The sequence below is a fragment of the Dendrobates tinctorius genome, unplaced genomic scaffold, assembly GCF_039654945.1.
Source record: "Dendrobates tinctorius isolate UK_male_01 unplaced genomic scaffold, ASM3965494v1 ptg000090l, whole genome shotgun sequence".
Classification (NCBI taxonomy): domain Eukaryota; kingdom Metazoa; phylum Chordata; class Amphibia; order Anura; family Dendrobatidae; genus Dendrobates; species Dendrobates tinctorius.
Window position 1 is genome coordinate 10,773,771 of NW_027361758.1, and position 27,735 is coordinate 10,801,505.

Sequence of the window (27,735 nt, forward strand, 5' to 3'; positions counted from 1 at the left end):
CTTTACACTGGCAGAGGAAGAATCATGGGCACAGAATGACTACTATGAATCAAATATTGAAAAACCACATCCACTATTACTTACAACTGTATCAGCGTTTGTCGATACAGTTGAATGCGTGGGGGGTTGGGGGCACCCCCACCCTGACTCACGAGCCCCATAGTGGCCACTGGCTGGGGCACATTAGACATTTGACAGTTTGCCTGCCCCTAACAACCTATATTCCCCAATCAGCATATCTCGGGAGTTTGGAAGGAAACCGGAGCACCCTGAGAAAACTCATGCAAACACAGGGAGAACATAAAGACGTCTTGCAGATGTTATCCTTGCTGTGATTGAACCCAGCGCAATGAACGTACAGTGCTCACCACCACAGAGCCACCTTGATATTACAGCCCACTCACTTGGGGCATACATGGGAATCATTACAGTGTGTGCATTGCGCACTGTCAGGATTCTGCAGTCACATAGCATGACTGCAGACGTTGCGTCCTAGACAGGACAATGCCTTCAACACACACGCAGAGAGCTTCATGACTGAACTATACTTAGCGAGTGCCACCAGAATTTCATAGTTCTAGTCGTACTTAAGAGTCATAAACCCCCACAATCAGCAACCAATCTGAATAAAGCTGCAAATGACATTTTAAACTTAGAATTTTTTTTTTAAAAAAAGCAGATTCTGTAGTTGCAGAAAATGTTCTACAGTGTTTCATAATAACGGTTGTTCCCTTCATTATACATTTAGTTTATATATACACAAAAGTATTAAGTTACGTACAGGTAGCAGTATTTTTCGGAAGCCCATGACAGCACCACGAGAGAGGGGATCCGCCCTTCAGGAACAGGAAACCTACAGATACAAAAAGGCGGCACCTCTCCCACGCATCAGTTGGATTACAGAGCTTGAGAGGCTACCATGGTTAGTACACAACCTATCTATCCTATTTACCAAAAAAATATTTTTTTACCATCTCCCACATACGGTAAATTCGTGAACAATCTTCTAAAGGAGTGCACCCCTATATGTGAACAAGGGAGGGAACTAAGGGTGCTGTCATGGGCTTCCGAAAAATACCGTTACCGGTACGTAACTTAATACTTTATTCGGACTCCCATGACAGCACCACGAGAGAATTACAGAGATGTAAACTAATTTAGGGAAGGACTACAGCCTTCAGCACCCTTAGCCCAAAGGTGAGATCTGAGGAGGCACCCATGTCTAACCAATAGTGGTTAAAAAAGGTGGAAGGAGATGACCAGGTGGCCGCCTTACATATCTGGTCAATTGACACTCCCGATCTCTCTGCCCAAGATGATGCCATGGCACGAGTGGAATGCGCCCTCAGGTTCTGTGGAGCCGGACCGCCACCTGCTGTGTAGGCAAGAGAGATCGCCTCCCTAATCCACCTCGCTAATGTGCACTTTGACACTCTACACCCTTTCCTGGGACCTTGGAAGGATAAAAATAATGCGTTCTCCCTCCTCCAAGGATCCGTGGCTGCTAAATATTTAAGTAGGCATCTCCTAACGTCTAGAGTCTGAAGTTTTTGTTCTTTAGGATTGGTTGGATTAGGGAGGAAGGAAGGCAGAACTATCTCTTGTGTCCTATGAAAATGAGATGCTACCTTGGGAAGGTATGCCGGGTCTGGCCTTAGGATTACTCTATCCTGTAAGAATTGTGTAAGGGGGCAATCTGGAAAGTGTCTGTATGTCGCTTATTCTACGTGCAGATGTTATTGCTACCAAAAAGGCTGTCTTAAGTGATATCATCTTTAGTGAAGCAGAATCCAGAGGTTCAAACGGTTTTTCTGTCATGGCTGTCAGGACTAAATTTAAGTCCCAAGGTATACACCTATCCTTGAGTATGGGTCTCGATCTGGTAACTGCCTTAATGAATCTCGCCACCCAATGGTTGCCGGCAATGTCACATGCAAATAGGGTCCCTAAAGCTGAAACCTGTACTTTTAATGTACTAGTGGAAAGGCCCAACTCGAGACCCCTCTGGAGGAATTCCAGAATCTGTTTTATGGGTATTCCATCCCTGACACTAAACTCAAAAGGTGGACAGGAATCGCCTCCAGGTTCTAGCATAGATATCTGTGGTGATTTGTTTCCTGCTTTTTAGGTTATCAATTACATTTTTTGAGAATCCTCTATCCTTCAATAGTGTCCTCTCAAACACCATGCCGTCAAACGGAGTCCCGCTACTTGTGGGTGGTTGACTGGCCCCTGGTAGAAGAGATCTGGAAGGTTCGGCAGTACCCAGGGATCGCTTACTGACATGGTCCTCAACCATGCAAACCAGGTCCTTCTGGGCCAGAAGGGGGCAATTAATATGACCCTTGCCCTATCTTCCTCACTACCAGAGGTATAAGGTTCAAAGGTGGGAAGACATATGCCAGCGAGAAGTCCCATTTTATTAGGAGGGCGTCCACTGCCAGTGGATTTTCCCTGGGATTTAGGGAGCAGAAAGTTTTTTCCTTCCCGTTTTCTTTGGTGGCAAAGAGGTCCACCTCCGGTTGACCCCATCTGCAGACAATCTGGTTGTAGATGTCTGAGTTTATAGCCCATTCTCCTTGCTTTAGGGCCCAGCGGCTTAGAAAGTCTGCCTTCATGTTGTCTTTTCCCCTGATGTGGAGCGCAGTTAAAGATAGCGGAAAATTTTTTTCTATTTGAAGGAGACGTTCCGTTATCCGCATCAGGGTGTCGGAGCGGGTTCCACCTTGGTGGTTGAGATAGGCTACTGCTACCTGGTTGTCCGAGAGTATCCTCACATGATGGCCCTGTAGATACATGAGTTTTTTAACGGCCAACTCAATCGCCAGCAGCTCCCTCTGATTAGATGAGGTCTCAGCATCGGAGTCCCACTGTCCCTGTACCACTGTCCCCCATATGGGCCCCCCAACCCAAAGGACTAGGGTCTGTGGTTATTACGCGGGTTATCTGCATCACTCAGGGCACCCCCGAGGCTAAGTTTCCGTCATCGAGCCACCACCTAAGATGTAATAGTTGAGAGGCTTAGCAATATTTGACCCTGCAAGGAGCCCTCTAAGGTCCTGCTATTAACCAGAACGTCTTTCTGAAGGGCCCTAGTGTGGAGTTGTGCCCACTTGACTGCTGGGATACATGAGGTTAGGGAGCCTAACAGGGACATGGCCTGCCTGAGGGTCATGGAGGGTTTATCAATTGCCCGAAGAACCTGCTGCTGTATCTGCTGTAATTGATCTACGGGCAACAGACACTGCTGAGTTTCTGAATTTAACAGCAAGCCTAGAAACATCTGGACCCTTAAGGGCTGAAATCGGGATTTCTCGTAATTTATTATCCACCCGAGATTCTCTAATCTGGACTTAGCTTTCTCTATCTGGGATAGACAATGGCCCACCGAATTTCCCACAATCAAAAAATCATCTAAGTATGGGACAATTAAGATGTCAACTTCCCGTAAATGAGCCATAACTTCGGCCACTATTTTTGTAAATACCCGGGGCGCTGCTGAGAGACCAAAGGGAAGGGCTCTGTATTGATAATGACGGGTTATATCGTCTATTGAAACCGCCACTATCAGGAACTGCTGGAAATCTGCGTGGATAGGCACATGATAGTATGCATCTTTCAAGTCCACGACTGCCATAAAACACCATCTTATTGTTGAATTGATGGACTCCATTTTAAAGGTGCGATTAACCAAAAACTCATTAAGGAAACGTAAATTAATAATTGTTCTGAATGTTTTATCCGGTTTTTGGATTAGGAATAAGTGAGAGTAGAACCCTCTTCCTCTCTCAGATTCTGGAACCTCTATCAGGACGTTTTTCTGGCACAGGTTCAAGACCTCTGCTTCTAAAGCCGCTTGTTCGAGGGGTGAAGATCTTAAGGGTGTTGTTTAAAAGGTATCCCGTGGGACTTGAATGAACTCCAACCTGAGCCCGGTGGATATCACATTCCGCACCCAGTCACTATTGGTGACCTGTAACCATGCTGGGAGGAAGGATGACAGTCTACCCCCCACGGGAATTGCTAGTCATTGGTTCTGTCTCTTCCGTTCTCTTGACGAGCGCCTGAACATGAAGCCCGTACCTCTTCTTCTATCCTCCCATCTGGGACGGTCTCTATTAGGTGAAGGATTGCGCCTTCTCCCTTGACCGAATCTCCTTCTATTAAATGGACGTCGGTAAGATGCGGACCAAAGATTTGGGAATTTTTTCTTATCATCCCCGGCCTTCTCCAGCAGTTAGTCCAGGACTGCACTGAACAAGTATTCCCCCTCACACGGGATAGTAGAGTTTCGCCCTGGATTGAATATCTCCCGGCCAGCACTTTAGCCACAGGGCTCTCCGAGCCGCATTAGAGAGTCCTGCTGCCCTGGCGGCCATTCTTACTGCATCAGCCGAGGCATCCGCTAGGAAGGCTGCGCCCTCCTGGATCATTGGTAGGGCTCCAAGAACTGTCTGTCTAGACGTTCCTTGCTTTAACTGCGACTCTAACTTGTCCAACCAGAATATCATGGACCTGGCCGTGCATGTTGATGCTACTGCTGGTCTTAAGGAACCGGCTGCCATCTCCCAGGTATTTTTAAAGGAAGGTATCTGCCTTCCTGTCTAGAGGATCTTTAAGGGACCCCATGTCCTCAAAGGGTAGTGAGGATCTTTTTGATGCCTTCGCAATGGCTGCATCTAATTTGGGGACCTTGTCCCAAGTATTCACTGTCGGATCGTCAAAGGGATATCTACGCTTGAGGGCTGGTGGTAGCGACCCTCTTTTATCTGGCTTTTTCTACTCTCTGCGGATCAGATCCTGAATCTTTTCGTTTAATGGGAAGACTCTTCGCTTCCTCTGCTCCAGCCCCCCGAACATGACATCCTGCATGGATAACTGAGGCTTCGGCTCCTCCACCTCCATTGTCCCTCTGACTGCTTTTACTAGCTTGTCTACTCGGTCAAGCGGCAGGCAAAACCGACCAGAGTCCTCTTCTTCTGAGGAGGACGAGGGAGATGAAACATGGGAGTCCTTACTTCTACTCCACTCTGTCGAGGAATCGGACTCCACCGGGTCCTCACCCCTTAAACTTCCTGGTTGGGACAGGGATTTTAGGGTTTCCTTCATCTCTGCCCTGACTATATCCCTTAAACTCGCAGCTACCGCGGGCGACTCCTCCGCCACTGTCTGCTGGATACAGGGGGGGGGGGGGGGCACAACCTTTTGGGGCATGAGTCTGGTAATGGGCTTGCACAGAGTGCGCATTCCCTGTGTTTGGTTTTACTCGTAGCTTTCTTCCCCTAGAATAAAGCACAGACGGAGGCCCCGTCACTGAACATTCATGAAGATCACTTACCAGTGCCACAATCAAGTACCGGAGAATGAGGGGGATTTTTCTCAGTCGATGCTCCTGTCTGCCTAGAGGAGCCTTTATGACTGGATTGGTCACTTCGTTCCGCACGCTCCTTACTGTCATGGGACTCTTTCTTCTTCTGTTTGACCTGCCGAAGGTCATCCAGGGGCGGCAGTGATGATTGTCGTTGCTGCTGCTCCTGATCGCTCTCCATTACTGCTCGCAATAATGTGGCCAAGGCAAAGCACCCATCTAGGGTCCTGCCTATATACCCCTCCTCCGGACAGCAGATTTTCCTCCTGCCGCGCCCTCCCCTAAAAGGGCACCCCTCCCCAGCTGGCGCCGCTCTGGGCAGGAGAACCGGCGCCCTCCCGATGGGCGCCGCCATCTTGGCTCCCCGCGCCGTGGCGCCGCTGACCAGGAAGCGCCCCAGGCTCCGCCCCCTGACGTCACCGCGACTCCGACGTGACCGGAAGTCACGCGGGACGCCCGGGCGCTCCACCATGGAGCGCTCCCTGGCCTCAGCACCCCGCAGCCGCGCCGGCCCCCCTGACCACCGCGATTGCGCCGACGGAGCTGGGAGCCCCCGGGGGGCATACTTACCGGCGGCGGCTTCTTCTATGGAGACGGACTTCCTCCGGACGCCGCTCCCTGCTGTATACGCCACCGCTGTGCCACCCATCCTGGGCCACCGTAGCGTCCTCCAGGAGCTCCGCACCAGGCAGAGGTAGGAGACCCCCTCGCTACCTGCACCGGCCGGCCTGGGATCCGGTATTTCATCTGTAGGATCCCGTCCCCTCAGGAACAGGAAACCAACTGATGCGTGGGAGAGGTGCCGCCCATTTGTATCTGTAGGTTTCCTGTTCCTGAAGGGCAGATCCCCTCTCTCGTGGTGCTGTCATGGGAGTCCGAATAAATACGCCATAAATGTATGATGATTTGGGTCCCAGTGTGCTCTGAAATTTTCAGGACTCCCATATAAATTTGGCCACCTATCTTCAGAGAAGAGGGTCCCATTTACGATACATTACTGGCACATTTCCAGTGTATAATGAGCTACAACAATAATGAGCTTTTTACTGCCAGTGAGTGACATTTGTAGTAACCATACATGAACATGATAAAGGGAAATTAAAGGTCTTTCTTTCTTAATAAATATTTTATTCCACAATACTCTTTCCAATGAAGTATAAAAAAAAAAAAATAAATAAAAAAAAAAAAAGAAAACCCACGTCATTACAATGTTATCTTTTACACGCACTGCATTAAAAAAATCTTACTATAGCAATCTGAACTGCTCCAACAGTCTGCATGGCTTCCAGGACCAGGTACAACTTACAGCTTTAAGGCCTCATGCACAGATACATAATAGGAAACCTTTGTCCTTTCTGAATCTATTTGCATTTGATTTCATAAAGACATTTCTCACAGATTTATGTAGAATCCACAGGAAAAAAAAACCAAAAAAAAAACAAAACATTAGCTTGCCCACGGAATACACTTTTTCTATTCTATTCTTTCCCCCAGGAGCATTGCTTCTTGGGAATAATTGTGCCAAATGCATATACCATAATGGCATTATACAGAGTGCTTGCTCTCCATAGTACAGAGCTTTGGTGACACACTGGTTCTGTGCTTCCGTGAGCATGAGGTCTTTAGAAATGAGCATTTAAAATCTACACTAAAAAGATTTTTTTTTCCCCACCACTTTTACTATTCAAACGCCAAGAAAAGCACCAGATTTGGAAACAGATTGTCACAGGTCTATGGGATGGGACCTTTGCCAAGAAAAAAAAAAAAAAAAAAGTTCATCAAAGGGAGTGTCAGCATATACAGACTGTTCAAACCATGTATAGGCGCTCTGTGCACCCTCAGGGTATGTGCAAAAATTGCGGATTTGGCTAAATCCGCAGGTAAAATGACCTGCATTTTACACCTGTGGATTCCTATAATGGATGAGGTGTAAGGCTATGTGCACACGCTGCGGATTCACCTGCGGATTTTTCCGCGCGGATCCGCAGGTAAAGTGACCTGCGGATTTGCCAGCGGTTTGACACCTGGACAATGGAACAGGTGTCCAACCGCAGCAGAATCCTCAGAAAGAATTGACATGCTGCGGATTTAAAAACGCAGCAAAACCGCACAGAAAAATCTGCAGCGTGCGCACTGCGGATATGAAATCCCATTGGCTAACATGGTACTGTACACTGTCTGCAGAACTGCTGCGGATCTGCAGGGCCAAATCCGCTGCAGAATCCGCGTGTGCACATACCCTAAAAAGGCTGCGGATTCCGCACATAGAATTGACATGCTGCGGAAAATAAACAGCAGCAAAGCTGCATGGAATTTTCCGCAGCATGTGCACAGCGGATTTGAGTTTTCATAGGTTTACATGGTACTGTACACCGCATGGAAAACTGCTGCAGATCTGCAGGGCCAAGTCTGCTGTGGATCCGCAGCCAAATCCGCAACGTGTGCACATACCCTCAGTGTGGCCAAACATTTACCTGCACCTTCCCACCTACGTGTTTTCCCTCCATCTTCACCCCACTTCTTCAAATTCATAGCTCTGGCTTCACAAAGGCAGAGATGGATGGAAAACAAGTAGCTGGGAAGGGACACTTAATTGCTTGGCCACACCAAGGGTGCACTCAGTGCCTGTGCCTGGTTTTAACAGTTATTCTGCGCCGACAGTCTCTAATTCACATTTATTTAAAAAGGGATTCTTGTGGCTAGCACATATAAACATGTACAGTGCATCTAGATGGAGGAGATCGCTCATATACAGATCCAAAGCCCAGGATTTTAACTTGGTCACAAATTCTGGTACAAATATAATTTTGTGCCTTTAGGTATAGAGATGATTATTCTAACAATTACACTTCACATCTCCATTTTACCAAGTTGGTTGGAAAAGAAATAAAACTATAACTCTACAGTTTAACAGTCTCAAACAGATCAGAATATTCCTTCATTGCTAAACAAAACCACGTATTTCCTGCCGTGTCATTACAGATTGGGCTAGCCATCAATACCCTAGAGGAACATTATTTGTTAGTTTTTAGGCCCAGCAATGTAATAAGGATGTGTATCAATCGCATGCGGGAGAGGCACCGACTCCCCTCTGCAAAACAGAATAATCATCATCATCTCTAAAAATGCCAGCATTGTAATCATCCGTGCATATACGAAAAGGAAGGGAGCAGGGATAAAACCAGTTCAAAAAGCAAGGTGTAAAATACAGTAGTCCTTATGAAAGTCAGTTTTTCAGCCATGGATGTGCTTCAATGGAAGACTTGCTCCGATCACCATAGTCATACAACAGTTCCTCCCCGGCCTTTATGTCTCTTGAGGCAATCAATATAAGGTGTGGTATATTGTTGATATCATGTAGCTTTGTATGGCAATTTCCAGTCTTGCTATGGTTAATTAGTCTTCCTAGTCGATTAGTCTCTTTTGTAGCGTCAACACTGGTGTAAGAATAAACAAGAAATGGGTTAAGTATAACAGGCTAGGTGGTTAGTGATGAGTGAGTATACTCGTTGCTTGGGTTTTTTCGAGCATGCTCGGGTGTCCTCCGAGTGTTTTGGTGTGCTCGGAGATTTAGTTTTCGTCGTCTCAGCTGCATGATTTGCGACTGCTAGACAGCTTGAATACATGTGTGGAATGCCTGTTTGTTAGGGAATTCCCACATGTATTCTGCCTACAAGTGGCAAATCATGCAGATTAGATGACGAAATCTAAATCTCCGAGCACGCCAAAATACTCGGAGGACACCCGAGCAACAATGCTACTCGCCCATCACTATAGGTGGTGTCATGGGATAAGAAAATTGCACCCTCAATTAAGAAGTTGTCAGAGGCTGGACAGACATCTGACTGGGATGATTTAGCGAATCCTGCTTTGAGCAGGGGGTTGGACCAGATGGCCCAGGAGGTCCCTTCCAACTCTACCATTTTATGAGTTCTTGTGACATTGATGATGTATCTTCAAGATAGGTCGTCAATATCAGATCTGTGGGTGTCCGGCACCCAGCAGCTCCAGCAATCAGATGTTTTTAACTGCACTGAAAGGAGTCGGGACAATCACATTACATTCAAGGAACAGTAACTTCTGCTGAGAATTGCAGTTCAGCTCTTAGTCCATCAAATCTGCATCAATCTGGTATAGATGATCCATTCCAAGGAGAGGTCCTCAATGTCACAAGGCTGGACAACTCTCCTAAAAGTCGGGGCTATTCCTAGAGACTTAACTTTTTAAAAAAAGAATTTCTCCAGGTTAATAATTTAAGTTAAGCCCCTAAACATGGTTTTGTATGGACAGGTGGAATAAATGAAAAAAAAAAAAAAACAAAAAAAAAAAAACAAAAACACACCACCACAAAAACCTTTAATAAACCCCGATCCCATCACTACTGATTTAAAACATTAAGGCTATGTTCCCACGTAGCGTTTTAAAATGCACAGTGAAAACCGGACTCCTTCACCAGAAATCGCGCGGTTTTTTCTGCGCTATTTCACCGTGATTCTGTTCGCGATTTTATCAAGCACTTTCCAAGCGATTTGAAGCTTCGCTTGGAAAGTGATTGACAGGTTGGTCACACTCGTCAAACAGTGTTTGACAAGTGTGAGCAGCTTTTTACTATCGAGGCCGCCTATGCAGCATCAATAGTAAAATATAAAAAAATAAAATCGGGGTATATTTACCTTCCGACGTCCCGCGCTGCCATCCCGGGCCTCAGCGTTCCCAGCGATGCCTTGCGAGACCTGTGATGACGTTGGTCTCGCGTTGCTATAGCGATCTCGCAAGACCGCTAGAGTCACGCGAGACTACGTCATCACAGGACCTTGGCGCAAGGCATTACTGGGAATGCAGCGCGGGACGTCAGAAGGTAAACATACCCCGATTTTTTATTTTTTATTCTTTTTTTTTTTTTTTTTTCTTCCCCAGGGGTATGGTACCCAGGGCCTGGAGGACAGTCTCCTCTCCTCCACACCGTGGGTACCAGCCGCACATGAGACGCTTAACTTCCCGCATGGTGGGCATAGCCACATGCTCGAAGTAAGCGATTCGCATGCATTCCTATGGGTGCGGAATCGCAGCAATTCTTTGCGATTCCGCACAAAAGAATGAGCATGCTGCGATTTTTTCCGCGATGCGATTCCACCGCAGAAAAAAGCACAGCATTAGCACAGCATGTGCGGAATGCATGGGGGGGGGCATTCTTTACACGATTTTTAAAAGTTTTCGCAGCGTTTTCGCGCCGAAAATCGCATTGTGGGCACACAGCCTAAAGGGGTTTTCCACTGCTCTGACAACCCTGCCTCAATCAGCATGTTTGCCACCACAAAACAAGAACACTTATTCTCACCTTTGGTGCCGCTGTTCCAGTGGTTTGGGCACTTTCTCGTCACATTATGTTTCGCGAGCCCTGTAACCAATCAGTGCTAGTTTCACTCTCCCCGTCTTCAGACGTATCAGAAGACATCAAGAGGCCAGCCGAAGCTCTGAACTCCTTATGTCCAATTCATCCGAAGGGGAGACTGAAGCCATTGTCATTCGAGCCCTGGGAAAGGGAGTAATGACACTGCTGGAACAGCGTTGGAGGGAAGTCTTATTATTTTACTTTGGACAACCATGCTGATTGAGATGGGGTTGTCCGAGTAGTGAACAACCACTTTAAAACTTAAAAAGTAAAAAAAAAACAAACAATTTCATTAAGCATGCTCAAGAGTGCTTCTCATTAGCCTTTAAAAACTCACCAGTAGGTTTTATTCAGATACTGAAAATAGTACATGTAGCAGCCGGTGGCCGAGTCTTGAGCATATAATGCCTCTCGTCTTTTAGCATCAGTTGTCTCTATGAGGTCTCCATGATATTCCACTACAAATTCTCCACGCTGGAAGTTCTGAGTTGCAATCACCCCTCGACCTTTACCAGCAATTACATCAACCTGAAGAGAACAAAAATGATGCCATCATGAGGGAGATTTTAGAGGAATGCAGTTTGCCTTCTCTTGAGCACAAATGTATTCAGTTTTGTAAATGTATTCAGTTTTGTACAGGAGCGGGATTGGGTCAATTCATGCGAGAAGGAATGTAATTCTCAAAGACTAAGAGCCCAAAAACATAACATCCACTTTTAGAATTTATTTTTTAAACTACGTTGTAGTAATGTATCTACACTAAAAAATTAAAGAAGCCCTCCCACCAATGTTTTTTTTCCCTCTTAAAGGGAACCTCTCAGCAGGATTGTGCTCAGTAACCTACAGACACTGTCAGGTCGGCGCCGTTATACTGATTAATGATACCTTGGTTGACGAAATCCATCTTGTGTGACTGCAGACTTAGGAATTGTCATTTTGTGCGCACTGAAGATTCACCGGTGCTGGCAGTCATGTGACTTGCATACTCCCGGACAGATTCCAACTAGACTGTTTCCAGCCTCACTCAATATACTTGCATTGTTCGAGGCTGCACCCATCCAGTGGGACTGTGGCAGGGAAATGTGCATATCACCTACTTGTAGTCACATGACTGCCGACACCAGAGAACCCCCCCAGCGCTCAGTGTGCGCGATATGAGGATTCACAAGACTGCAGTCACAGAGCGATTACAGACTTGTAGCCTGAGAACGGACAACCCCTTTAACACTAATTATGCAATTAGCATGGGTCAGTGTCAGAAGAGTGATCATCACAGCTACATGCACACATTATGGTACAGTACCCACCTTCATCCCTTCTTCTGTGCCATTTAAAATAAGTTCATCTATTCTTTGCTTTTCTTCAGTCTGGAATGGAAATTGAGAAGACAATCAGCGCCATGACAGTTACATTTGTGGATTTCTGCAGAGGTCAAGGTTTGTGGTTACCTCCAACTCTTTTTTGCTTTTTCTACAGCTTCGCCTGACGGGGAAATAATCTGTAACTTTTTTGTTTGGAGATTTTGTTCCTTGTACCCTAAAGAAAATAAGAAACAATTCATTGTAAGAAGAAGAAAACACCCTTGTTAGAAATCGAAGTTAATCAGTGACGTAAAGCAAACGTTAACACTTTAGGAGGAACTTTGTTAGGACCTAAGAGGTGATCTACAGCCTTGTGAATGATGCCACATAAAGCCATCTGGTCAGCAGTAGTGAAACAGCGGCTCTGTTTGACAGTGAATGACTTTCACAGAACAAAAGAAAAAATATGTTTTTTATATCCGTCTCTCATAATACATATTTCCTATTAGACATACATAGTGCAAAACCACTGTGAAAAAACTCTCAAAATAAGTGTCAATAGTTTATCATCGAGTAACAATGTAAAGTGAACAAACAAAAGAAAAATATACATCAAGTCAATAATTGGTGCGGTATTACTTCCAGAACCACATCATTTTTCACAAAGCAGCTGTAAGCACACCCCAGCACCTGGACTGAGCCACTGTGCCGCGCAAGCTGTCAACATACCAGAGTGTGCTTACAACCACCGCTCACAGGAGATGGAGCGGTGACTAGCTGCTCTGTGCACACCACCGTGACAGAAAGCCAGCAGCTCCCAGGAGGAAAGGAGTACGGTTTATCCCAGTAGCCGCACTTTCAAAGGCGGCCAGGCAGCATTGAAGTGCTGTTTATCTACAGATTAATACTATATGGGCAGGTGCATGGTGTTTGTGATAGGACAGGCTTCCATAAAAAAAAAAAAAAAAAAAAAAAAAAAAAATGTACAAGGAGCTCTGGAAGTGATGATATGGCCCTCACAGAACCCTTATCGCAACATCATCTAGTCTTTCTGATATTACATTAAGAGACAGAAGGACTTGCCGAAACTTAGATAAATGGAAGATCTGTGGTTGGTTTGCCAATGTCTGGAACAACCTCCCTGCTGAGTTCCTTCAAACTCTTGTGAAAGTGTAGCTAGAGGAATTGATGCAGTTTTGAATGCAAGTGTTGACTTGATTTAGATCATTCATTTGTTCAGCAACTTTACTTATCAATTACCAAAAGCGCACACTCTTACCACGACTCCCCCTAATCTCCTTTTCCTCTTCTAGCCTGGACGGGCAAAGTGACAACTACAGCTAATCACTAGCCACAGCAGTGACACGCAGAAGTCAGGGAGGATTTGGTAAGGAGTACAATGTTTTGTTTTCACTTTGTTCCAGAGGTGAAAAATCTAAATCATGAAGCATATTTGTAAAGCAAAGCCAGTTGGCCTATGTGATCAAAAACAAGCCTTTAGGAAATGGCAGGTCTGGGTGGTCAGATTTGCTATACTTACTTCCTTCTATTAGGTTTCGCTTTCACCATCTTCTGAAGCTCCGACGTCTTGTCAGCAAGAGGCAACGATGATTTCTTATGGGTTTCAGGGACGGATTGTTTTTGACCAGTGATCGCTTCTGTAGAACTACACTCGCTCTGTTTGTGTTCGGCAACTTTCGCCAGCTCAGAGGTGGTGCCAAGTTTTTTTCCTTCAACTGAAGTGACAAATCAGACACAAACGTTAAAAGCCACTCCGAAATATACAGAGAAAATCTGCTACTAGTGAACTAAAGCACTGTTACCTCCTCACCCTAAAAAAAGTGTCTCAGATTACATCCACAGCATCAGTATGCTTCACACATCATTTTTTTTGGTCAGTCAAAATCCGCTTAAATGGCAGATAACGCATCCGTTCCTGTAGTGACCACAACGTTTGGCACCGGACCGTTATTTTAACAGATCCGTCAAAGGAAGAATTTTAAAGGAACCGCGGAGGAAGGGGGGGGGGACAGAGAGACAATTTTTCAGCCGCCAGCGCAGAGTTTAGGGTTAAATTTCTGGCTGAGTGAAGTCTTTCGGGCATGCGCAGTGAGAAATGCGGATCCGGCTGCCCAAAAAAAACGTTGCATGGTCCGTTCGGGCATGTCGGCGGACGTCAAAATTTTGGCGGATCCTCAAAAAAAACGATCCAACGGATGGCCATCCGTCAAGATCCGCCGGTAATGCAACTCAATGGGAAAAAAACGGATCCTCCAAGAAAAATGGCGGATCCGTTTTTTTGCAAAACGGCGGATTTTGACTGATGGACACAAACGGATGTGTGAAACAGGCCTTAGGCTATGTGCCCACGTTGAAGAAATGCTGCGGAATTGTCTGCAACTCCCCGCCGCAGGTAAAACACATGCGGAATTCACATGCGTTTTGCAAGCGTTTTTAGCTTGCAGAATGCTAGCGCTTTTCCAAGCGATATGAAGCATCACTTGGAAAAGTGATTGACAAGTGTGACCTACTTTTTACTATTGATGCTGCCTATGCATCATCAGTAGTAAAAGATAGAATGTTAAATGTAGCGTGACCGCTACATCAGAGGTTATTCTAGCAAAGCACGCCTGGGAACGGAACTTGCCGGCAGCGCCGTTGAGGACTCCAGGGGCCGACAGAGGGCAAGTATATCCCTATTTTTTTTTTATTTATTTCAAATTCTATTTTTTTCAGGAATATGGTACCCAGGGCATGGAGGACAGTCTCCTCTCCTCCAGACCCTGGGATCCATCCGCTCATGAAACGCTCACTTTACACATGGTGGGCACAGCCACATGCGTACATTCTAAAATCAGACACCACATGGGATTTGAACAGGTTATTTTTTTTAGAATCGGATTTGGATTTGTTTCAGTTTACAATACAACGCTTACACGTTCTGGTGTGAGTACTGAGAAATTATGTATCATTTGTACCATCTGCTTTCTTGTGTGCATCTACAGCTTTGCCCGGATGCTTGCCCTCATTGTGTGCCGCAGAGTTCTCTTCCTGGAGTGGAGGTCTCGCACTGGCAGATTTAGTAGGGCTCATAAAAGAGTAGATTTTTGACTGACCCCCATGTCCCAGATCCTGGAGAGAAGGAAAAAAAACAAAAAAAAAAAAAAAAACAAAAAAAAAACTAATTGGTTATAAAAGGCAATTCTTAGAAATCAAAGTTGGTTCATTAGCTGTATGGATTAAAAAAAAAAAAAAAAAAACAACACACACACACACACACACACACACCACATCTAAAGATTGATAGACAGTTCGACATCTCAGTGCGCACTTTCCATAAGAATGCTTTAACATTGTTTCTCTGGTATCTCAGCAATCAGCTCTGACATATCAGTTTTAGGCCATGTGCACACATTGAGTATTTGGTGGATTATTTTACCCCAGTATTTGTAAGCCAAAACCAGGAGTGGGTGATAAATCCAGAAGTGGTGCAAATGTTTCTATTAGGCTGGGGTCACACTGGTGATTAAATCAGACGAATGCAAATGCGGGGGGGGGAAAAAAAAATCGCATTGCTTTCGTCCCAATGTTATTCTATGGGGCATCTCCCATCATGTGATTTTTGATCGGATCCGATCCTCGGACCGAGACAATTGCAGCATGCTGCAATTGTCACCCATTTTCGGATCGGATTCGTCAATACAAGTCTATGGGGGCGAGAAAAAAATGGGACTACAAACGGACCCGATGTGTGAGTTGCGATAAAATCGCACCCGGTGTCCTTTAGCAAAAGCCGGCAATTCTTCCAATACAGTAAAATCACAGAGACCGGTTAAATAAAGAATGAATAGATCTAGATATAAATATATTTTTTACATATCATAGAGACACAATATATATATTACAAATTCATACAGTTCATCATAGCAGAATAGCCGCAGAAACATTTGCCGGCTTTTGTATAATTATTCTTCTGCCCGACATGAAATGACACATGGTTTACATATAGTTAACCATTTCATGTTTTTTTTTTTTGTTATGTCTATCACTATTAATTAGATGAGGGTTTGTGGATAAAATTTTGGACTTGTAGGGGTTAATTTAAGGGGTTAATTCGTTGTATGAAACTGCAGGGACTCCCGCTGACGTCTCTGAGGCTCCAGGGAGTCCCTGTAATTTCACACAACGAATTAACCCCCTAAATTAACCCCTACAAGTCCAAAATTTTATCCACAAACCCTCATCTAATTAATAGTGATAGACATAACAAAAAAAAACATGAAATGAAATGGTTAACTATATGTAAACCATGTGTCATTTGATGTCGGGCAGGAGAATAATTATACAAAAGCCGGCAAATGTTTTTGCAGCTATTCTGCTATGATGAAGTGTATGAATTTGTTATATATATATAAAATCGCATCAATTAAGAAAAATTGCATCAAAAACGGATCAATGGTTAAGATACCTTTGTGTGATTTCGGACCGTTAAAATGGGACCGTTTTTTTAATGGTTGTGTGTGACTCCAGCCTTATACTTTTACTCTGATTCTTCCACTCCTGGTTTTGGCATACAAATACTGGGGTAAAAAAATCCACCAAATACTCAATGCTCAGTGCACATGGCCTTAGTAAAAATGTGCATGTACCCTAATATAAGAATCAGAAGAGAAGACACTCCGCTATTCCTTAGAGAACGCGCTGAAGAAATGGAGAGAGGGGCGTTACCAGTTGGGGGGGGTGTACATATGCTGTCCAGTCAGTGCTCGTAGTGTTAGGCTATGTACACACTCTGCGGATTGGTCTGTGGATTTTTTATCTGCGGAACCGCAAGTAAAATGACCTGCGGTTTATCATCTCTACAATGGAAGAGATGGTAAACCGCAGCAGAATCCGCAGCTTTTCTGCAGTTAAAAATCCGCAGCATGTGCACAGCAGAATGTAAATCCCATAGGATAACATGCTACTGTACACTGTCTGCAGAACTGCTGCGGCCAAAACCGCAGCGGAACCGCAGCAAAAACCGCAGCGTGTGCACATAGCCTAAGGCTGTATGAACACGCCCCTGTGACAAGAGTAAGGCTATGTGCCCACGTTGCAGAAATACTTGCAGAAATGTCTGCAGCATTTCCGCAAGTCCCTGCTGTGGGTAAAATGCATGCGGAATTCGCATACGTTTTCACGCAAAACACAAGCATTTTGCAAGTGTTTTTAGCTTGCAGAATGCTTGCGCTTTCCAAGCGATTTGAAGCATCGCTTAGAAAGGTGATTGACAGGTTGGTCAAAGCATAGTGCTTGACAAGTGTGACCACCTTCTTACTATTGATATTGCCTATGCAGCATCAAGAGTAAAAGATAGAATGTAAAAAAAAAAATAAAAACAAAAATAATATAGTTATTCTCACCTTCTGACAGCCCCTGATCTCCTCAGCGACACGGCTGGCAAGCTCCGGTCCCAGGGATGCATTGCGAGAATCACCCCAGATGACGTCACGCTTGCGAGACCGCGACGTCATCTCAGGTGATTTGCGCAATGCATCCCTGGGACCGGAAGATGCTGGCAGCGTGGCTGAGAGCCGGGAGGGCTCCGGGGGCTGTCAGAAGGAGAGTATATCCCTATTTATTTTTATTCTATTTTTTACAGGAATATGGTACCCAGGGCCTGGAGGACAGTCTCCTCTCCTCCAGACCCTGGGTACCAACAGCACATGAAGCGCTCACTTTACCCATGGTGGGCACAGCCACATGTGTAAACTGAGCGTTTCAATGCAATCCTATGGCGGCGGAATCGCCGCAATTCCACAGGAATAATGGACATGCTGCGGATTTTTCTGCTCTGCAATTCCGCAGCATGGGCACAGCAACTGCAGAATCCCATAGGAGGATGCGTTAACGTTTAAGCGTTTCCGCTGCGAAAAAAAAAAAGCGTCAAAAACGCTTAAACGCAACGCGTGCACACAGCCTAATAGTAACGTCCAATGGTCAATTTATTCATCAGTCTCTTGGAGGAATAACAGAACAGCACTTCCCAAGCAGCTTTCTGCACATCCAGCTATAAAGTGGCCGAAAAAAGACCCTTATACACTCGGAAGATCATCAGCCAAAGAACCGGCCACAGCAACGTTCCTACCTGATCAGCCCCAAACATTCCATCAACCAACCAAAGGAGCAGACGCCTGTTTGTCAGGTGATTAACATTATCCCTGCGGAAAGATTCAATCACTAGAAGGCAGCACTTCCCCTTGTGTACCAGGGATGCCCTACCCAATCATGCGGGCCTTTCCCGACCATTGTTCAATGAGCACCTACTGCCTTCCAGTATTGTTGTCTGCCCTTACAGGAGAATATATTTCCACATTGAATTTCCACTGTGGATCTCCCACAGCACATTCACTGCAGCAGACATCATTACAAAGCAGGAAGAGCCGCACATCGCACCATTAGACTTCAACTCAAAAATATTTCACGAATCCGTTCATTCCTCACCCAAGAATCTGCAAAAACCCTAGTCCATGCCCTCATCATCTCTCGCCTTGACTACTGCAACCTCATGCTCTGTGGCCTCCCCTCAAACACTCTCGCACCCCTCCAATCTATTCTAAACTCTGCTGCCCGACTAATCCACCTGTCCCCCCGCTATTCCCCAGCTTCTCCCCTCTGTCAATCCCTTCACTGGCTCCCAATTGCCCAGAGACTCCATTACAAAACCCTAACCATGACATACAAAGCCATCCACAACCTGTCTCCTCCATACATCTGTGACCTCGTCTCCCGGTACTTTCCCGAACGCAACCTCCGATCCTCACAAGATCTCCTTCTGTACTCCCCTCTTATCTCCTCTTCCCACAATCGCATACAAGATTTCTCTCGCGCATCACCCCTACTCTGGAACTCTCTACCACAACATATCAGACTCTCACCTACCATCGAAACCTTCAAAAAGAGCCTGAAGACCCACCTCTTCCGACAAGCCTATAACCTGCAGTAACCACCGATCGACCAAACCGCTGCACGACCAGCTCTACCCTCGCCTACTGTATTCTCACCCATCCCTTGAAGATTGTGAGCCCTCGCGGGCAGGGTCCTCTCTCCTCCTGTACCAGTTATGACTTGTATTGTTTAAGATTATTGTACTTGTTTTTATGTATACCCCTCCTTACATGTAAAGCGCCATGGAATAAATGGCGCTATAACAATAAATAATAATAATTAGCACCTGTAGCATAAAGACATCACTGGGCCTGCTGGGAACGGCAGGAAGGTTTGCAGCACGTGTATGAGGTCTCGTAATATCCTGGCTCTGGGAGCACAGCAGATCTTCTGCAGGAGAATAGACTGTGGAAAATCCAATATGTTTTTTTTTTTTTTTTTTTTAAATTGGGAAAGCTTAGCCTCACTCTATACTGGAGACTGGATTCAGTCCCGGCTTATCCTCTATTGTAATGGCTCCTATACAGTGGGAACTGCCAGCTACCTACCGAAAATAATACGGGCACTGAATTCTGTAATGGCACCTGCAAGAGGATACCATAGGATGGGAACGTCATCATCATTGTCAAATCCCCCATAATGCGGACATTTCTGTAATCTTTACAGCAGAGCTTAGATCAATAGCAGCAAAAGCATCAGACGCAGTCTGCATTCACAGCAATGTCATTACCGTCACTGACAGGCCGCATGTCACTGCTGATCTCTCCATGTACCCTGACCTTTCCTAAGAAACCCATCCAGGAATGGTGCAGCAGTCTCCTCCATGATCCCCCCTCTCCACACACAGCAGTCTCCTCCATGATCCCCCCTCTCCACACACAGCAGTCTCCCCCATGATCCCCCCTCTCCACACACAGCAGTCTCCCCCATGATCCCCCCTCTCCACACACAGCAGTCTCCCCCATGATCCCCCCTCTCCACACACAGCAGTCTCCCCCATGATCCCCCCTCTCCACACACAGCAGTCTCCCCCATGATCCCCCCTCTCCACACACAGCAGTCTCCCCCATGATCCCCCCTCTCCACACACAGCAGTCTCCCCCATGATCCCCCCTCTCCACACACAGCAGTCTCCCCCATGATCCCCCCTCTCCACACACAGCAGTCTCCCCCATGATCCCCCCTCTCCACACACAGCAGTCTCCCCCATGATCCCCCCTCTCCACACACAACAGTCTCCCCCATGATCCCCCCTCTCCACACACAACAGTCTCCCCCATGATCCCCCCTCTCCACACACAACAGTCTCCCCCATGATCCCCCCTCTCCACACACAACAGTCTCCCCCATGATCCCCCCTCTCCACACACACAAGTCTCCTCCATGATCCCCCCTCTCCACACACAGCAGTCTCCTCCATGATCCCCCCTCTCCACACACAGCAGTCTCCTCCATGATCCCCCCTCTCCACACACAACAGTCTCCTCCATGATCCCCCCTCTCCACACACAGCAGTCTCCTCCATGATCCCCCCTCTCCACACACAGCAGTCTCCTCCATGATCCCCCCTCTCCACACACAGCAGTCTCCTCCATGATCCCCCCTCTCCACACACAGCAGTCTCCTCCATGATCCCCCCTCTCCACACACAGCAGTCTCCTCCATGATCCCCCCTCTCCACACACAGCAGTCTCCTCCATGATCCCCCCTCTCCACACACAGCAGTCTCCTCCATGATCCCCCCTCTCCACACACAGCAGTCTCCTCCATGATCCCCCCTCTACACACACAGCAGTCTCCTCCATGATCCCCCCTCTCCACACACAGCAGTCTCCTCCATGATCCCCCCTCTCCACACACAGCAGTCTCCTCCATGATCCCCCCTCTCCACACACAGCAGTCTCCTCCATGATCCCCCCTCTCCACACACAGCAGTCTCCTCCATGATCCCCCCTCTCCACACACAGCAGTCTCCTCCATGATCCCCCCTCTCCACACACAGCAGTCTCCTCCATGATCCCCCCTCTCCACACACAGCAGTCTCCTCCATGATCCCCCCTCTCCACACACAGCAGTCTCCTCCATGATCCCCCCTCTCCACACACAGCAGTCTCCTCCATGATCCCCCCTCTCCACACACAGCAGTCTCCTCCATGATCCCCCCTCTCCACACACAGCAGTCTCCTCCATGATCCCCCCTCTCCACACACAGCAGTCTCCTCCATGATCCCCCCTCTCCACACACAGCAGTCTCCTCCATGATCTCCCCTCTCCACACACAGCAGTCTCCTCCATGATCCCCTCTCCACACACAGCAGTCTCCTCCATGATCCCCCCTCTCCACACACAGCAGTCTCCTCCATGATCCCCCCTCTCCACACACAGCAGTCTCCTCCATGAGAACTCCCCACAGCTACTACACTCCCACAACCTCATCCATACAGAGGAACTCGTTTCCGGGGTGACATGAGGCAGACTACAGGTAGGGGGCGCCCAGCAGAACACACAAGACAGTTACTAGCCCACCGACCCCGATCACTTTCGGGTTGTTTTCATTGGTTCCCCCGGTCCGACAGGTTTCCGGTGCGTCCCCACTCCTTCCGTCGCTAGACTTGGACATTTTCTTACCTAGGAGACAGACAGGGTGGGATTGATTGCTGTACTTGGTCAGAGACTTATGACAGTGCCTAGCGCCGCCATCTTTAAAGGGCTCGGAGGCGGGGAAGCAGGGAGGGCTCAGGCCGCGGCTGTCAGGAGGCCGAGCCCCGGTGCCGCCCCCTGCCGGCCGGTAGTTGGCCCTATGGCAGTGTCAGGATAACACCCGGCACCACAAGTCCGGCACCCCTGTGCGATACGGGACCCCTGTGCGATACGGGACCCCTGTGTGTGCAGATCAGACCCGTGTGCGATACGGGACCCCTGTGCGTGCAGATCAGACCCCTGTGCGATACGGGACCCCTGTGTGTGCAGATCAGACCCCTGTGCGATACGGGACCCCTGTGTGTGCAGATCAGACCCCTGTGTGATACGGGACCCCTGTGTGATACGGGACCCCTGTGTGATACGGGACCCCTGTGTGATACGGGACCCCTGTGTGATACGGGACCCCTGTGTGATACGGGACCCCTGTGTGATACGGGACCCCTGTGTGTGTAGGACAGGTAGGGAGGAGGACACTGCTCATTACCAGCCATGCAGGGACTGGGACACTGGGTGGATTTGGTGGGAGAATCTGAAGCATATTTCAGTATCAGGCTTTGTGCACATGTATTGAGAGGTGCTGCGGATTTAGAAAAAGCCGCAGGTAAATCCACAGGTTAAAAGACCTGCGGTTTCACACCTCTACAATGAAGGTGTGAAACCGCTGCGGATTCCGCACAAAGAATTGACATGCTGCGGATCTGAACCCGCAGCAAATCCGCGTGGAAAAATCTGCAGCATGTGCACAGCGTTTTTCAGTTCACCACTGAAAATAAAGGTACTGTACAACGCAGCAGAATCTGCAAAAAAACAAAAACCAAGTGACTGAAATGCTAGAAATGCTCAGAGGGCACCTGCCAGACATCTACACCCCCCACCCCATCTATAGGACCAGTCAGGCCTTCAAAAGAGAACTCAGTAGATGGGGTTGTCTGCGGTCACCGAGTGTGACGTGCCCACTGGCACGACCCCCTGTAAGCCCGTGTGTGGGCCACCATGTGAGGCGTACAGATGATCACGTGCCGGGAAGGCTAATAGAAGAGAATTGAGAGAAGCTGAATGACATTGGCCGCAAGTAGCCAAATGACATCTATTGGAAGGGGGGGGGGGGGGGGGTGTCACATGACGCCGGGGCATACAGAGGGAAGGCACAGTCACGATCCCACAGGAGCGAATTCAGACTAAAGGGCCAGTTACACGTAGTGATATTGCTGTAAAGTCACTGTTTTTTGTGATGTTATAACGATATCGCTGTGTCTGATACTTACCTCCGACCGTCTCCCCCGCTGGTTATCGCTGATCGCGCGAGAACGTCCTGGACCATTTCTCGTTGTCAGCTTCCTGTGGCGCTTCCTGCTGTGATGACGAGCGACGCGTGGACGCGGGCGGGAGGACGCAGGATCGCCTCGTCTGACAGGTAAGTAGTGACCCCCCGTCCCCTGCGATGTCGCTGGTGAGATCTGCCTGTGTGGCAGCTCACTAGCGACCACTTAGCGATGTACCAGCGATCCTGACAGCGTCATATCGCTGGTCGGGATCGCTGGTACATCGCTAGGTGTAACGGTACCCTTACCCTAGACCAAACAACTTCTTTAACCCTTTTATGCCTTAAAAGCGCTGTTCAAGCAGCAGCAAAAAATAAATAAATCACAGATTTCCCTTCAGTATACTTATAGCTGGGTGTGCACTGAGACGTGACCATGCACTCCCAGCTCCGCAGTGTCTCGCTGTGTGCCCTTCCTGGCAATATGCCAATTATTTTATTTATATAACACTATCATATTCCACAGCACTTTACAGACATTATTGGCACTGTCCCCAATGGGGCTCACAATCTAAATTCCCTATCAGTATGTCTTTGGAACGTGGGCGGAAACCCACACAGACATGGGGAGAACATACAAACTCCTTGCAGATGTTGTTATTTATATAGCGCCATTAATTCCACAGCGCTTTACAGACATTATTGGCACTTACAAACATACACACAGATGTTGCCTGGTTGATTGACTTGTCTTTGGCCACACACCAGAGCAGACAACCTGTGACTAAAGGTACTGTCACACTCAGCGATGCACCAGCGATCCCGACCAGCGATATGACGCGGTCAGGATCACTGGTACATCGCTAAGTGGTCGCTAGTGAGCTGCCACACAGGCAGATCTCACCAGCGACATCGCAGGGGTCGGGGGTCGCTACTTACCTGTCAGCCTAAGGCTATGGGCACACGCTGCAGATTCACCTGCGGCTTTTTCCGCACAGATCCGCAGGTAAAGTGACCTGCGGTTTCACACCTCTACTATGTTAAAGGTGTGAAACCGCTGCGGAATCCGCCCAAACAATTGACATGCTGCAGTTTGTAAACCGCAGCAAAACCGCGTGGAAAAAAAACACACAGAGTGAGCACAGCGGTTTTGAAATGCCATTGGATAACATGGTACTGTACCATGACGCGGAACTGCTGCGTTTCCGCAGGGCCAAAACCGCTACAAAAACGCAGCAAAATCCGCAACGTGTGCACATAGCCTCAGAGAGGAGGCCGGGAACACAGCAGGAGGCTGAGGAGCTGGAAGCCTATCAGCAATGAACCAATACATGGCCAGACTGACGTCTACCGAGCAGAGAGCCAGGACCTAGAGCTGGAGCAATGGTCTGTGGTCATAAGGGGTTTGTCCAGCATCTCCATTAAGGGGCCGCACAGGCTTATAAATGGTGGGGGGAGGGACAGAAGTCTAGGATAAAAATCTGGATTTTGCTGCAGTTTCTCTCAGATTTCCCCCATTGCAAAGTCACATCCACAGCGCCGCAGAATTAATGCTGCGGATTGTCGCTGCACTTTGTGGATGAGATTTCATAAAACCTTATCCTTGATGCCACTACTGTAATACATAGTGTATTTTGTGGCTAGATGCACCCTTAAAAGGAAATCTGTCACCAGCTTTTTGTCACAGACTCCAGTTCTAGCGATGTGTCACTTACTGGGCTGCTTGCTCTCATTCTGATAATCACTTATCAAGAGGAAATCAACAGAGGAATAGTAGAACTGATGGCATGCAGTCCTCCTTTATTCATGATTTCTGTATAATCTTGCCCCCCCCCCCCCACCGATTGACAGCATTCTTTGTACACTGTGCATAGGCAGAAAGCTGCCAGTGATGTGGGCAATTATACAGAGCTCAGCATTCAGCTGGTAATGAAACTGATTTTTATGAAAATGACAGGATACCATCCAGTGATACATTGCTGTAATAAGGGTCTCTGACTATACATCACGCTACTTTCAGGTGGAAAAGCAAAAACCTGGTGACAGATTCCCTTTAAAGGGTAGGGCCTCATCTTGCTTTTAAAAGCAAGCAACTTTGCAATTTAGCACTTCAGGAGATCGTCACTGCCCAGCAATCAGGAGGCAGGGGAGCAGCGATGAATCCTGATGATGGAACATGGGACAAACCCTTTAGGCTGTGTGGCCACGTAGCGGTTTTTTAAGAGTTTCTGCAGCGCTTTTAGACAAGCGATTCTGCTGCCGAAACGCTTAAGAAAAGCATCCAATTGATTTTTAATGAAAAACGCACGTGTTGTGCCAATGGTGCGTTTTTAGCTGCTGCGGAAACGCAGTATGCTCATTAATTTTGCAGAATCGCACGCAATTCTGCATACCATCAATTATATGGGCAGAAACGCTTGACAAACGCTTACAAAAGCGTGTAAAAAACCGCATGCGTTTTCCCGGGAGCAGGGTGTGCGATTCTGCTCAGGTTTATTCGGCTTCAGAATCGCTACGTGGGCACATAGCCTCGATCTGCAGCATGTGACTTTATGTTAGGATTTTCAATACAGATTTCATAGCAATGCAAGTGGTGAAATCCGTTTAGTGCGATTGTCCTGGGTGTCGCGGTCCGGCACCTCCCATCTTCTAGCGATGACATCCTCTTCTTTGCTTCCCATTGCGGTTCCGGCGCAGGCGCACTGCTCAGGCGCCGGGAAAGGTCATAGAGGTCCAGTGCCTGCGCACTGCAGTACTCTGCTCTCAACAGGGCAGAGCAGTGCGCCTGCGCGGCGACGGGAAGCAAGAGGATGTCATCACTAGAAGATGGGAGGTTCCGGAACGTGACACCCATCAGACCCGGACCGTCCCTGGGTGAGTATAATATAACTTGCTTTCCTTATCTTTCAGGTTATATCAGGGGCTTATCTACAGCATTACAGAATGCTGTAGATAAGCCCCTGATGGCGGTGGCTGCATGCTATATACCAAAAAAATAGGTGACAGATTCCCTTTAATAGCACCACCCCTCCTAGCCAACTATATAGCCATAGGAAGCTGAACAACATGATACCTTGATAGTTGCAATCTACCGTGTTTTCCTTATATGTAAATGAGCTTGTCCAGACTATGGGCCGGACATAGATCTCCAGGAGAATCTGCCTCCAGAGATTATAAATAAATAAAAGGGGAAAATACTGGTGAGACCGGTGTAATTGCAGCTCTTCTGCGCTACATGTCTCGTGTTAGTAACATCCCCTTTTCATGTAAAATAATCTCTGGAGGCAGACTTTCCTGGAGATCTATGTCCGGCCCATAGTCCTGGACAGCTCATTTACATACAAGAAAAAACAAACATGGATTACTCTGGAATAGCATCACAGATATAATTTTATTCAGCCTCCTACGACCCACATGCCTATATAGATGGCTTAGTAGGGTTGGTCCTACTGACAGATTCCTTTTAACCTGCAGATTAACAGCGTTCAGGTTCCTATTAAAGCTACATGGGGTGGACTTCACCACAATACGGCAACTAATCAGTAAGCAAAATCCGGACATGACATGCGGATCACGCAGCAAACGGTAAATTCCACAACTGCACCACATTTCCATAATGTGCAGATAGATGAACATTCATTCTGAGAAAAATCTTTCACGGATGATCAGATAAGATGGACAACTTCTTTCCATACGACGATGGTCTGCAATTGGTTGGTTAAAGGGGTTTTCCAAATAAAATTGCCAGTTATCCCATATTTGACCCCCAACATTCCCAAGAGTTCTCCAGCAGTCCCATAGACAATGAATAGAGCAGAGGTTCCGGGACGCGCGCTGGAGGCTCGGGGACGCGCGCTGGAGGCTCGGGGACGCGCGCTGGAGGCTCGGGGACGCGCGCTGGAGGCTCGGGGACGCGCGCTGGGGGCTCCGGGACGCGCGCTGGGGGCTCCGGGACGCACGCCTCTGCTGCATTTTAGATATGGTTCTGCACAGCCAAGTTTCTGGATATTTTGGGGAAACCCATGTAAATCACCATTTGATGCCATTCACCCCATGGATCCTACTGTGAGCAGTTTTAGGTGAGGTTTAGATTTTTTGGGGAAACATACAAGCCCCTATTTCCCACCCACGAACCCTGTGGATCAGGGGACATACAAGGTCCATTCCCCGCATGTGCCCGATGGGGACTGAGCCACGCAGCGCCGACTTATCGGCCACATCTATTATCACGTTGCAATCAGTGGCCAGCTTGGGGTTAATACAAGCCGCAGCACGTGGACACACCCTAATAAGGGGGCACCGATGCAAGCCCATTCTCATTACCACTCATAGCGCCCCAGCAAGTCGTTACCTCTCCCCATGATGTCTCCGGCGCAGATCGTGGAATCCGGTAAGAAGAAACCGAAAGAACTACAAGCAGCCAGGAAATCGCCAAGTTAACCCGTTACCGAAAACGTCGCCAACAAAATTTAAAGCCGCACACAGTATTTGCCGTTCTAGGGGCGGAGCGAGTGGATCTCACCGCCCACCTCACTTTGGATTGGCTCAAAAAGCTGCCTGTTAAGTTATCGGGTCTTCGCATTGGTAGATTAGTAACCCGCCTATTGTCCCTCCCCCTGGAGCTTTCTGCCATCTGTATGGTGCTTGTAGTTTAAAATTCCCCGAACGTATCTGATTGGCTGTATTATAAACCTGAATCTGGAAGCTGATTGGCTGAATTGTAAATCTTTATCTGGATGCTGATTGGCTGTATTGTAAATCTGTATCTGGAAGCTAATTG

The 27,735-nt window shown here is 47.5% G+C and overlaps 1 protein-coding gene across 3 annotated transcripts; it reads right to left on the reverse strand.

The window, feature by feature from the left end:
* Positions 1–7,127: 7,127 nt before the first annotated feature.
* On the reverse strand, positions 7,128–27,571 carry KMT5A (lysine methyltransferase 5A). Of its 3 annotated transcripts, XM_073586111.1 has the most exons (8): positions 27,307–27,571; positions 21,522–21,619; positions 15,040–15,193; positions 13,602–13,797; positions 12,209–12,296; positions 12,068–12,127; positions 11,098–11,288; positions 7,128–8,805 (listed from the first exon to the last, which is right to left on the reverse strand). In XM_073586111.1, exons 1-8 carry the CDS (start codon positions 27,314–27,316, stop codon positions 8,595–8,597), a joined length of 1,008 nt encoding a protein of 335 aa, XP_073442212.1. In that variant the 5' UTR covers positions 27,317–27,571; the 3' UTR covers positions 7,128–8,594. The 3 variants fall into 3 exon arrangements, with proteins under 3 accessions (XP_073442212.1, XP_073442214.1, XP_073442215.1); XM_073586113.1 differs by lacking the exon at positions 21,522–21,619; XM_073586114.1 differs by lacking the exons at positions 21,522–21,619; positions 27,307–27,571 and adding an exon at positions 21,620–21,721.
* Positions 27,572–27,735: the final 164 nt, after the last annotated feature.

Excerpts from the sequence above, each read along its gene's own strand:
- KMT5A (XM_073586111.1), bottom strand. Across the intron at positions 15,194-21,521 it reads ACAACCCGAAAGTGATCGGG|GATCTGGGACATGGGGGTCA; the intron begins GTCGGTGGGCTA and ends CCTTCTCTCCAG. Across the intron at positions 12,128-12,208 it reads AAAGCAAAAAAGAGTTGGAG|ACTGAAGAAAAGCAAAGAAT; the intron begins GTAACCACAAAC and ends TTTCCATTCCAG.